Here is a 12,201-nt window from a genome sequence, read left to right as displayed (position 1 = left end):
ACTAAAAAAAGAATCCAAAAGATCAATGAAACCAAGAGCTGGTTCTTCGAAAAAATAAATAAAATAGACAAACCCCTAGCCAGGCTCACAAAGGAAAAGGGAGAAAGCACAAATAAATAGGATCACAAATGAAAGAGGAGAAATCAAAAGAATAATCAGAAACTACTATGAACAGTCATATGCAAACAAGTTCGACAATCTAGAAGAGATAGACAAATTCCTACAGCTCTACAATAACCCAAAGCTAAAGAAGAAATAGAATAGCTAAACAGACCAATTACAAGCAGCAAAATTGAAATGATAATCAAAAACCTCCCCAAAAACAAAAGCCCATGACCTGATGGATTTACAAATGAATTCTACCAAACATTCAGAAACGAATTAGTGCCTATCCTTCACAACCTCTTTCAAAAAATTGAGAAGGAAGGGATTATACCATCACATTCTATGAAGCCAATATTACACTAATACCAAAACCGAACAAGGACAACACACAAAAAGAAAACTACAGGCCAATCTCTCTAATGAACACTGATGCAAAAATCGTCAATAAAATTTTAGCTATCAGAATCCAACAATGTATCCATAAGATAATTCACCACGACCAAGTAGGATTTATTCTAGGGACACAAGAATGGTTCAACATCCGAAAATCAATCAATGGTATCTAACACATCAACAAAAAGAAATATAAAAACCATACAATAATATCAATAGATGCTGAGAAAGCTTTCAACAAAGCACAACACTCATTTATGATAAAGGCCCTTGAAACTCTCGGGATACAAGGAACATACCTCAACATCATAAAGGCCCTATATGACGAGCCCACAGCCAATATCATTCTCACTGGTGAAAAGCTGAAAGCATTTCCATTAAGATTTGGAACAAGACAAGGATGTCTACTCTCACCACTGCTTTTCAATCTAATACTGGAAGTCCTAGCTAGAGCAATAAGACAAGAGAAAGACATACAAGGAATCCAAATAGGGAACGAAATAGTGAAAAATATCACTATTCACAGATGATATGATAATATACATAGAGAACCCCAAAAACTCCACAGAAAAACTAATTAATCAATCAGTGGCAGGATACAAAATTAATCAAAAGTGGCAGGATACAAAATCCACATGCAAAAATCAGTAGCCTTCCTATACACAAACAATAAATTTGAAGAAGAAGAAATCAAAAAAACCACCCCTTTTATTATTGAAACAAAAAATCAAATACTTGGGAATAAACCTAACAAAAGAGGTAAAGGACCTATACAAAGAAAACTATAAAACACTGTTAAATAGAAGAAGACACAAAGAAATGGAAACACATCCCCTGCTCATGGGTTGGAAGAATTAACATTATCAAAATGGCCATCCTACCAAAAGCAATTTACAGATTCAGTGCTATTCCAATAAAAATTTCAATGACATTCTTCAAAAAAATAGAACAATTATTGATGAAATTCATATGGAATCACCAAAAATGCTGAATAGCCAAAGCTCTCCTGAAAAAAAAAGAAGGGAATGGAGGCATCACAGTCCCAGACTTCAAACTATACTACAAAGCCATAATCATTAAGACTGCACGGTATTGGAACCAGAACAGACACACCGATCAATGAAACCAAATAGAAAATCCAGAAATAAACCCACAGATTTATGGTCAACTGATCTTTGACAAAGGAGCAAAGAATATGCACTGGAGCAAAGAAAGTTTGTTCAATAAATGGTGCTGGGAAAACTGGGTTGCTACATGCAAAAGAACGAAGCTTGACTACTACCTCTCACCATGCACAAAAACTAACTCAAAATGGATTAAAGAATTAGACATAAGGCCTGAAACCACAAAATATATAGAAGGAAATATAGGCGAAACACTACATGACATGCGCCTCAAAGATATCTTTACAGACACATCACCCAAAGCAGTGCCTTCACTAAGGCAAAGATAAACTGCTGGGACTACATCAAATTAAAGAGCTTCTGCACAGCAAAATAGACAATAACCAAAACAAAGAGAAACCCCACCGACTGGGAGAAAATGTTTGCACCCAATACTAATGATATAGGACTGATCACAAAAATCAACAAAGAGCTGATGAGACTCAACAAAAACAAAGAAAATAATTCAGTCAAAAAATGGGCAGAAGAGCTAAAAAGAAACTTCTCCAAAGAGGAAATGTAAATAGCCAACAGGCATATGAAAAAATGTTCAACATCACTTGTAATCAGGGAAATGCAAATCAAAACTACAATGAGATACCATCTTACACCAGTGAGAATGGCACATATTAAAAAAACAAGCAACAACAAATGTTGGTGAGATTGTGGAGTAAAAGGAACTCTCCTGCATTGTTAGTGGGAGTGCAAACTGGTCCAACCACTGTGGAGAGCTGTGTGGCGATTTCTTGACCTACTAAAGATAGAGCTTCCATATGATCCAGCAATTCCACTCCTAGGTATTTACCCAAATGACACAGAAACATTAACTCCAAAGGGCACCTGCATCCTTATGTTTATAGCAGCACTATTTACAATAGCTAAGCTATGAAAACAATCCAAATATAGATGATTGGATAAAGAAGATGTGGTACATATATACAATGGAATATTACTCAGCAATCAAAAAAGATAAACATGTGCAGTTTTCAGCAACATGGGTGGAGCTAGAAGGGATCATGCTCAGCGAAATAAGTCAGAGAGAAAAAGAAAAATACTGGAGGGTCTCACTCATAGCAGGAATTTAGAAAACCTAAATAAGGGACCAGGAAAAAGACTAATTAATACAAAGTAAAAATCAAAATCAACAAGCAACTATAAACCAGAGACACACTATCGGGGGGGAGGCAGGGGAGAGGAAGGATTAGGGTCAAAATAAGGGGGGGGGTGCAATTGTATGGGGAATATAACCAAAATGAAAATGCATACATTGTGCAAAAAATTAAAAATGATGTAAGAATTATATAAAATAAAATATTAAAAAATAAGTGAAAAAATTATTTTCTATAGTATTTTCAAGAATGTAAAGAACATTGCCTAACTCATTTTATAAGACCAACTACCTTGATACCAAAACAAGACACATTATAAAAATAGAAAACCTTCAGACCAATATCCTTTATGTGCAGAGGCAAAAAATAATAAACCCTTAAAAACATTGACAACTAGTATTTAGCAATATATAGAAAGAAAAGTACAGCGTAATAAAATGGTATTTACAATGGGAATGAAAAACTAGCTCAGTAATTATAATCAATATCGACATTGAAAACATACAGTCAGACCAACTGATACAGAAACAGCATGTGACAAAAAATTCAACATCCTTTCATAATAAAACTTTCAGCAAACTAGGAATAATAGGAAACCTCATCCTGATAAAGGCCATTCACCTACAACTAACATATACTTAATGGTGAAAAACTGAATGTTTTCCTCCTAACAAGAAAAAGACATGGCTGTCTGTTCTTAACACTTCTACTCAACATTTTACTGGATGTACTAACTAGTTCAATAGTGCAAAAAAGAAAAATAAATCCAGATTGGAAAAAGTAAGGTTGTCTATTTGCACATAGCATGATCATCCAAATAGAAAATGCAATGGAATCTACAAAAATATTACTATTCCTCATAGGTGAGCTTAGAAAGCTTATAGGATATACAAGCAAAACTCAATTGTATTTCTATATATTATCAATGAACCATTGGAAACTGAAATCTAATAAAACAATACTATCTACCAAGAGTATAAAAATATAAATACTTAATGATAAATCTGACAAAAGATATGAAAGACCTTATTCCTAACATCACAAGACAAAGTCAAAACAAAAATCAATCATATTTTGTATAACAGCAATTTATAATTGTAAACCAAATTTTTTAAATAAATAATAACAACAAAAAGTAAACATTTAGGTATAACAAAACATGCATAGGTTCTGATTGCTGAAAGCTGAAAAACACTGATAAAAGAAATCAAAGAGGATCTGCATAAAAAAGGAGAGACATACAATATTCATGGATTAAAAAATATCATAGAAAGTACATTAGTCTTTCCAAGTTGATCTTTAGATTTAATGTGATGAAATGCCAACAGAATTTTTTAAAAATATGAACAGGCTGGACCTCTCTGGTGGTGCAAGGGGTTAAGCACCACACTATGAAGCAATCTGCAGCCTCTGCAATAGGAGTGTGATCCCCTGTGATCCCTTGCAACCCACACGCGAAGCAGACCTCTCCTGTCTCACCAGCTGCTCCTCTCAGCAGTGTATTTCAGTCAGTCTGCCTGTTCTCTTCCCCACTCTGTCTCTGGTGAATCCTCTCAACACTCCCCGCCCCGCATCTGTGGCCTGTACCCCAGTTCTTGCATGCATAAAAAATTGTATAAAAATATGAACAGGCTGATTCTAAATTTTACGTGGAAAGTAAAGGAACTACAATACAAATTGAAGGAATCATGAAACCCTACTTTATGACTTATTATAAAGCTACAATAACCAAGGAAAAGTGGCTATTGATAGAGGATAGAGAGTACAGAAATACACCCTGTCATACACAGTAACTGATTATTGAAAAAGTTGCAAAAGCATTTGCTTCAGTGGAGAAAGTATTTTCAACAAATGATGCTGGAACAACCAAGCATTGCTGTGCAAAATGATGCATCTCCATCTCCTCAATCTTATTTTTAAAAAACTCATAATGAATCATCATTTTCAATGTAAAACTAAAAATTATAAAACATTTAGAAGAAACCATAGGATGAAGTTTCATAATCTAGGGTTAGGAAGAGTTCTAAGTTATGACACGAAAAGTATAATCCACAAAAAAAATTTGAGAAATTGGACTTCATCAAAATTAAACATGTCTGCTCAATAGGGGAAAATATTCAGAGAATAAAGACAAGCTACAGACTGGGAGAAAATCTTTACAAATCACAAACCCAAAAAGGACATATCCAAATACATGAAGAACTCTCAAAACTCAACATGAGGAACACAACCCAATTTAAAAAAATGACGAAAATATTTTGATACATACCTCATTAAAGAATATCTGTAAAAGGCAAAAATAAGCACATGAAAAATGTTCGGCATCATTAGAGAAATGGTGTTAGAAAAATGCAAATTAACTAAACATAGAGCTTCCATATGATCCAGCAATTCCACTCCTAGGTATTTACCCAAAGGACACAGAAACATCAATTCCAAAGAGCACCTGCACTCCTATGTTTATAGCAGCACTGTTTACAATAGCTAAGCTTTGGAAACAGCCCAAATGCCCAAAAATAGATGACTGGATCAAGAAGATGTGGTACATATATACCATGGAATATTACTCAGCATTCAAAAAAGATAAACACATGCAATTTGCAGCAACATGGATGGTGCTGGAAGGGATCATGCTCAGCGAAATAAGCCAAAAAGAAAAAGAAAAATACCGGATGGTCTCACTCATAGTAAGAATCTAGAAAACTTAAATAAGGGACCAGGAAAATGAATAACTATAAGAAAGTGAAAATCAAAATCAACAAAAAACTATGAACCAGAGACACTTTTTGGGGGGCGGGGGTGGGAGGGGAGGGATTGGGGTCAGAATGGGGGGGCTGCAATTGTATGGGGAATATAAAAATAAAATTTATTATTTAAAAAAAAAAAAACAAAAACACAGAGGAATGACATCAGCAAGAAATAAATGATACAGAAACTAAAAAAAAAAAAAATAGGGGAAATTATCAAGCAATAAAAGTTCACCAAAAAATAAAAAAAAAAGAAAAATGCAAATTAAAATTATAATTGTGATACTACCACATAACTAGTACCTGACAAAATAAAAAATATTGAGACTACCAGGTTATGCAAGGATGCACAGCAAATGGAGCTTTCACTTACTGCTGCTTGGATTAAAAAGAAAATGATAACAGTTATTTTGGAAAACAATTTACAGTTTTTATAAAGGTAAATATTCACTATCCATATGATTCAGCAGTCCCACTCCTAGCTACTTACCCTAAAGAAATGAAAACTTGGATTCACACAAAAACCTGAACATAAATGTTTATACAGCTCTAGTCATAATTGCCAAAACCTGGAACAAACTCACCTGTCTTTCAACAGAAAAATGCATAAACTAGTTCATTCATATAATGGAATACCACTGAACAATAATATGTGCAACAACTGTAATAAATTTCACAGGTAATTATGCTGAGTAAAAAATGTCAGTGTCAAAAGATACATATTTTATAACATGATTCCAGTTTTATAACATTATTTTATAGCATTATCAAAAAGACAGAAGGAATGGAGAACAGATTATTAGTTTTCAGGGGATCAGAGTTGGTATGAGGGTATGATTATAAAAATACAATCATGGCACAATTACAAAGGCACAAGAAGGCTTTTAGTATGATGGAACTGTTTTATATCCTCATTGTGATGGTGGTTACATGAATCTATAAACATATTTAGACTACTGAATTGTGTACCAAGAATAAATCATTTTTGTTGCATGATAATTACAAAATAAAAAGGGGTTTTTTTTTGCTAAATAAAAAGGGGGTGTTTTTTTGACTGAATTTAGCTCAACATTGTCTTTTCCCAAAATAGATGCTCATTCAACAACTGCTAAACAAAAATACTGAAAACTGGATGTATTTTCTACTTCAATATCAATCTCAATATCTATAAGCTTCAAAAATTTAATTTTTCAGTATCATTAACATTTTCTATCATGGCACTATCATAGAAAGCTATTTAGCTTTCATAAAAAATCATCAAAAATGCCAAATGAAAATTAGAAATACAGATTTCCCAACCAATTATTTTAAACCTAGACATTATTAATAGGTAAATTTTCTTTATATTTTGCATGCTTATCTTTCTCATTTTAAAAAAGAATAGGAACTGTATTGAAGTCATTTTTACCCAAAGTCATAATTTCCCAGAGGCATGGTATCTCAAACAGATATTTGATCAATGTTTATAGAATTAACTAATTTTTATTAAAAATGGAGTAAGCTGAATAGCAAAGCCATTCATCTTAGGCATTAACTCTTTCTGGAATTTATCTCCTGGCTTGATCAATTAGCTAAGCAGATTGGTTAAATCACTTGGTGTTAATGAATAAAAGTAATTTCATAAAAAATAGACATTAACTTTGGTCTTGCTCTGTTCTAGACTCTGTAAAAAAGTGTTTCTATGTTGGGAAATGAATAATCATATACCTCAGGTTTTCAGAAATACCCAATCCAAGAATGAAACACATTTTTGAAACTGCAAAGATGCTATTTGCATGTGTTTACAGTACAGAGCAAATATAACTTCATTCTTCTTTTAAATTCCCAGTTGTTAGGGAATATTCACTTAACATATGATCATCCCCAATTTATCTAAATTCAAGTAAGATTTTCTATAACATTTTTGAATTTTATAGATTCACTAAATTAAAGTATATACTATGATGATGCATAAATATATGCATTTGTTATATTCTACATTATAGAGTTTGAAGCCACAGTACTTCAATACTTATAAATAAACCAAATTGGATGCTCTTTTCAGCAACCATTCAAAAATATAGACAGTTACCTATAATTATTACACTAACTACAAGATGTAAAGTAATGTAGTAATTTTATTTTATGCAGTCTGTGATTAGGATCTAAGCAATAATGAATTTACTTAATTTTTTAAAATAATATAAAGTTATAGCATTCTGTATGTTAGCTCTGTGGATACTATTAGTTTACAGTCCACTGATTAATAAAGATTATTATCTATTATGAACAAATAAATGATACAGGCAGTTTGTGAAATAGTATTATATAGAAATTACTAGTCCTCGAGTTTCCAACTTTTCATGAATACCTCATCTATTGGCTTTAATTGGTTTTCCCCAGTTCTTTCACACACTGCATCCTTGAACATATCATTATGGGTAGAGGAGCAGTTTCTACCATGAAGAATCACACTCTCCTACAAAGTTACCATGAGGCCAATTATCCTTTAGATCATTTTCAAAATTTAGCCATATCTGGATCATATAGGCACATAAATTAATAAGGCACTTTGAAAATATTTAACCTAAATGTAATGTGAAAGTGAATGAATTTGTTACTTGATTGTATTTGCTTAGTGAAATACAATCACTGCAAACAATCCTAACTAAAAATGCATATGATGATCTAGTTTCAGTAATCAGAGATTAATGTTCCTTTATGATATTCGTAGAATTGGGAAAAACTTTAAAAAGGCCTACACATGTGTTAGCACAGAAAAAGGGTTAGACATATACATTCTAACAGAGCTACATGATTATTAAGTCCACCTAGAAAGAAATGTCATTTCAAAAATTATTAAGACTAAGTTTTCTTTACACAAGTATTCAAAAGCTAATTCCTCTCCCAGACCTCAACATTTATAATAAAAGTTTTTTAGTAAACTCTAAAAAATTACCTGCTTCTGCAGCCATCTTTCATGCCTTCGCTGTTTCCTTCTCAAATTTTTCAGTTTGCTCCTGTCTCTCTTACTGAGCCTCTGATTAATGGCACCCAATGAAAAACTGCCTGGGTGCAGAAAGTCCAAGGGGGACAGGTGCTCTTCCTGGTCCGAGGCCTCCAGCATGCTCCTGCCAGTTGAGGGTAGGTCCATCAGGAAAGTCAGGTTGTTAGAACTAGTATGGTCAGAGTACACTGCAGAAGCTTCTAGACCACACTGAAATTCTCCTCCTCTTTGTGTCTGAGTCTCACAGGGAGCCACTGAAAATCTTTGCAGCAGCATATTAGGATCAAAACTTGATGAAATCTGAAAGGAACAGCTATTTTTACTAGCTTCTAAAGGCAAGGCTGAAAGGTCAATAGGCTGTGTTTCATTTAGCCTGGGATAGGCAGTGGTCTTACTATGTATTTCATATAAAGTGGGTAATAAAGTCAGTTTCTCACTGATGTTCAAATCCAAACTATGTGATTTTCTATGAAAAGCTCTTGGAGTGCATTTGCCAGTCACAAGCTGGGGAACAAAAAGCTGGTATTTTGGATCTGAAGCTTTGAACAGCAGTTTTTCCTTCTTCATCTCAAAATACGTTGATCGTACCTCCAGGCAGAGTGCTTCTGTTAATCTTCCAGGGCCATTATTATTTTGGGCCATGTTTAAAAGTCCGTGGTTTCTGCTTTTGGAATTGCCACCTGTCAGCAGAGTTTCCTTGTCAGAACCCTGAACTCTAGGATGTGACAAGTACTTCAGAGATGGTTTCATTTGTTGGCCTGTCCGTGTTAGCTGATAATCGGTACGGCTCTTGGAGAGATGTACAGCTGCAAGCTGGCCACAGGAACATTCTGGAGTGCTGACAAAATTAAAGCCCCCTAAACGGGCCCCACAGAAAGGGCAATTCAGTTTTCCAACTGTCCACTGGGCCTACAGGTAATAAACGAAAATGAAGGCAATACTTTCATTGTAAAGTAATCAAAAAGAATGAGGGTTTTTTTTTTTTTTTTGTGTGTGTGTGTTTTTTTAAATCTGATCACAGGAAAGTTTTCTATGCCATAGAAAAAGCTAGCTTTCTGTTTTTCACTAGTAGAAAAAAACAGCAAATAGAAACAAGTCTTCTAATAAATATAGATAAGCAGTTATGAAGTTCTAGAATGATAACATATTGCACATTATGCCCACCTAAACAATACTCCTAAGAATTCTAAAAGAGCCTATTAAACAATAGGTTGAATATGGATACAGTGTGAACTAATGAAAGGAAAAATGCACTATGGAACCAGGAAGCAGATCAGTCTACAGAGCTTAATTTGCAAGTAAAATCTCACAGAAAAGTGTCTGTTTTGATACACTTCTTGCATACCAAGCACTGTGGGACAGAACTTTATCCAACCAAAGAATAAAGCTCTTCCTGCCTTTTTTTACATACAAGCAGCAGATATTAGTTGCATCATCAGATAGTGCATTTTCTATACACAATTGGAAATTAATAGTGAACTGGTTTAAAATTATCTTTTCAGTGGAGATAGTAGAACATCTGCAGTGCCTTAAAACATTTTGTGAAGTTCAGGACTTACATAGCAGTACACTGGCATTTTCCCAAGAAATCATACAATGAAAGAACAGATGCAAGGCATATCTATCAAATGTATTTTTTTAACAAAAATGTAAGCTAGTCAGTAGATTAAAGCAACTATATTTTTCTAAAAAAATCATATTTCTTATACCTTTCTAAGACATGTGCGTCTTGCTTTTATAATATTTCATTAAGAAACCTTACAAGTGGGGCATTTTGATTTGGACTGTGCAATAAGTCATTTATTATCAAATTTATTTTATATATGTGTATACATGAATGATATATATAGGATATTTCACTTATTCAATATTGTTCTTGGTGCTAGGGATTCAGCAATGACAAAACATAAAAACCCCTAACTTCATGGCATTTATATTCTAGTAGGGAAGCAAGGCAATTAACAAAATAAGTAATCCATTAAGTGTGTGTGGATAAGTGTCTACATAACGAGGTATGCCATATATATACACTTATGCATATTTACAAGTATTACATTTATATATACTATATAATATTCTCATTATTTGTGTGCAAATACAAACAGGTATATAAAGCAGAGAAGGGAGAAAGCACACATGAAGAGTGATAGCAGAAGGGAAGGGCAGCAGATAGACTGGCCCAGCAGTGTCTCACTGAAAGTGAAAATCTATGGAAATGAGGGAACAAGTGATTAATTGTGCGAAGAATAATTGAGGAAGGATAAATACCAGTGCAAAATCTGAGGTAAAAAAGTTAGAGTGCTCCAGTCATAATGAAGACACTAATAAGTGTAATCAAGGGTTACACACCCTTCCATATCTCCTGAAATAATGCAACTCAGAAATAGTTCTAACACAAGGACATAATATTCTGAAGATATCATATTCCTAATTTCATTATAAAACTAGGGGACTTACGTTTTGTATCAGGCAATTTATCCATTCTGGAAGGGCGTCTACATTCAAGTGCCACACATGACACATATTTTGTTCATCAGTTGCATCATGTCTATCCTGTTTTATCAAAATAAAAAATATTATTCATGACCAGCTCAGGATTTGTTTTATGAATTTCACATTTGAGTAAAACACAAAAATGTAAATGCAATCATAGCTCATCTCACTCACCCTCCAAAACAAATTCACAAAAAATATGTTCTTTTTTCAGGGAATAACTATCTGTGATTTTAAGAAGAAAACTCCCATTTCACTAAAATTTAGCTGTAATTATTGAATAGACAAATCCAACGCCCTATACTTTTTTTCTGTTGAGAAAAAAATAGTGCCATTCAGGACAACTTTCCACAGCCTTCAATCTCTGACTCTGTCCGCATTCTTCTAGTGACAGAATAAAGGAGCTATATTCTCTAGCAAGATATGCAAGGAAAGTACAAGAGGGGAGGGGAGAGGAGCAATTGTGTCGATAGAAAAAAAAAAAGCCCTGCTTAAATGTCAGCTGTTTAAGAATTAAGATCAACAAAAATTTCAAAAAGACATTTCAGCTCATAACTGAGGTAGAACTGTAGAAATAAATGTGATATATAGTAGAGACAGTATGTTCTCCCAACATGTCAAAAAAAAAAAAAAAAAAAGCATGGCAGGCCAGGGTGGAGATGTGTGCCTTGAAATTACCTATGAGAGAGGGCGAGGCAAGTGCATGGCAGTATGAATATATTATGTAATGGAAGAAAAGTTAGGAACAGAAGAGGAGATATTAGTGATCATATTACTGCTCCCTAGTAAATCAGTTCTCATAAGAGTGTCAGGCAAACAGACAGAGGTTTATTTGACTGTAGATTCTGATAAAATGACACAGGTAAAATTCAGAGAGAAAGGAATTATTGATTTTAAGGTGGCAAAGTGAGCATATATAGTGAATCTGTGCACCCTTTCAAACCACAAAACCTATAAAAAATATTTTTTTTTTTAAAAAAAATCAATAGCTCAACTAGAAAGTACAGGAGGGGAGATTTCAGTGGACCAGAAATTTATTCAAACCTCTGAGAGATTAATGAGAGAAACAACAGTATCCTGTATCTAAGTTTGTAACAGATAACACCACAAAGAATAGCCCATGCCAAAGTGGTAGAAATGAAAAGCAAAAAGATCCCTGTTTCCAAACAAGAATACTTGGAGCAGAGAAATATCAGGCAATTTTC

General features: G+C 33.7%; 1 protein-coding gene across 2 annotated transcripts in view; it reads right to left on the bottom strand.

Moving 5' to 3' along the window:
* The window catches only part of RNF180 (ring finger protein 180), a 103,055-nt gene that overhangs the window by 68,128 nt on the left and 22,726 nt on the right, over nucleotides 1-12,201 (bottom strand). For both annotated transcript variants that reach the window (XM_037530026.2, XM_037530027.2), the window contains exons 3-4: nucleotides 10,961-11,056; nucleotides 8,456-9,412 (exon numbers count right to left, since the gene is read on the bottom strand). In XM_037530026.2, coding sequence (XP_037385923.1) covers nucleotides 8,456-9,412; nucleotides 10,961-11,056 — 1,053 coding nt within the window. The remainder of the gene's footprint in view (nucleotides 1-8,455; nucleotides 9,413-10,960; nucleotides 11,057-12,201) is intronic.

Source organism: Talpa occidentalis, unplaced genomic scaffold, assembly GCF_014898055.3.
Source record: "Talpa occidentalis isolate TD23 unplaced genomic scaffold, MPIMG_talOcc4v2.1 talOcc4.6, whole genome shotgun sequence".
In the NCBI taxonomy this organism is placed as follows: domain Eukaryota; kingdom Metazoa; phylum Chordata; class Mammalia; order Eulipotyphla; family Talpidae; genus Talpa; species Talpa occidentalis.
This window is presented reverse-complemented; position numbering and strand designations above follow the sequence as displayed.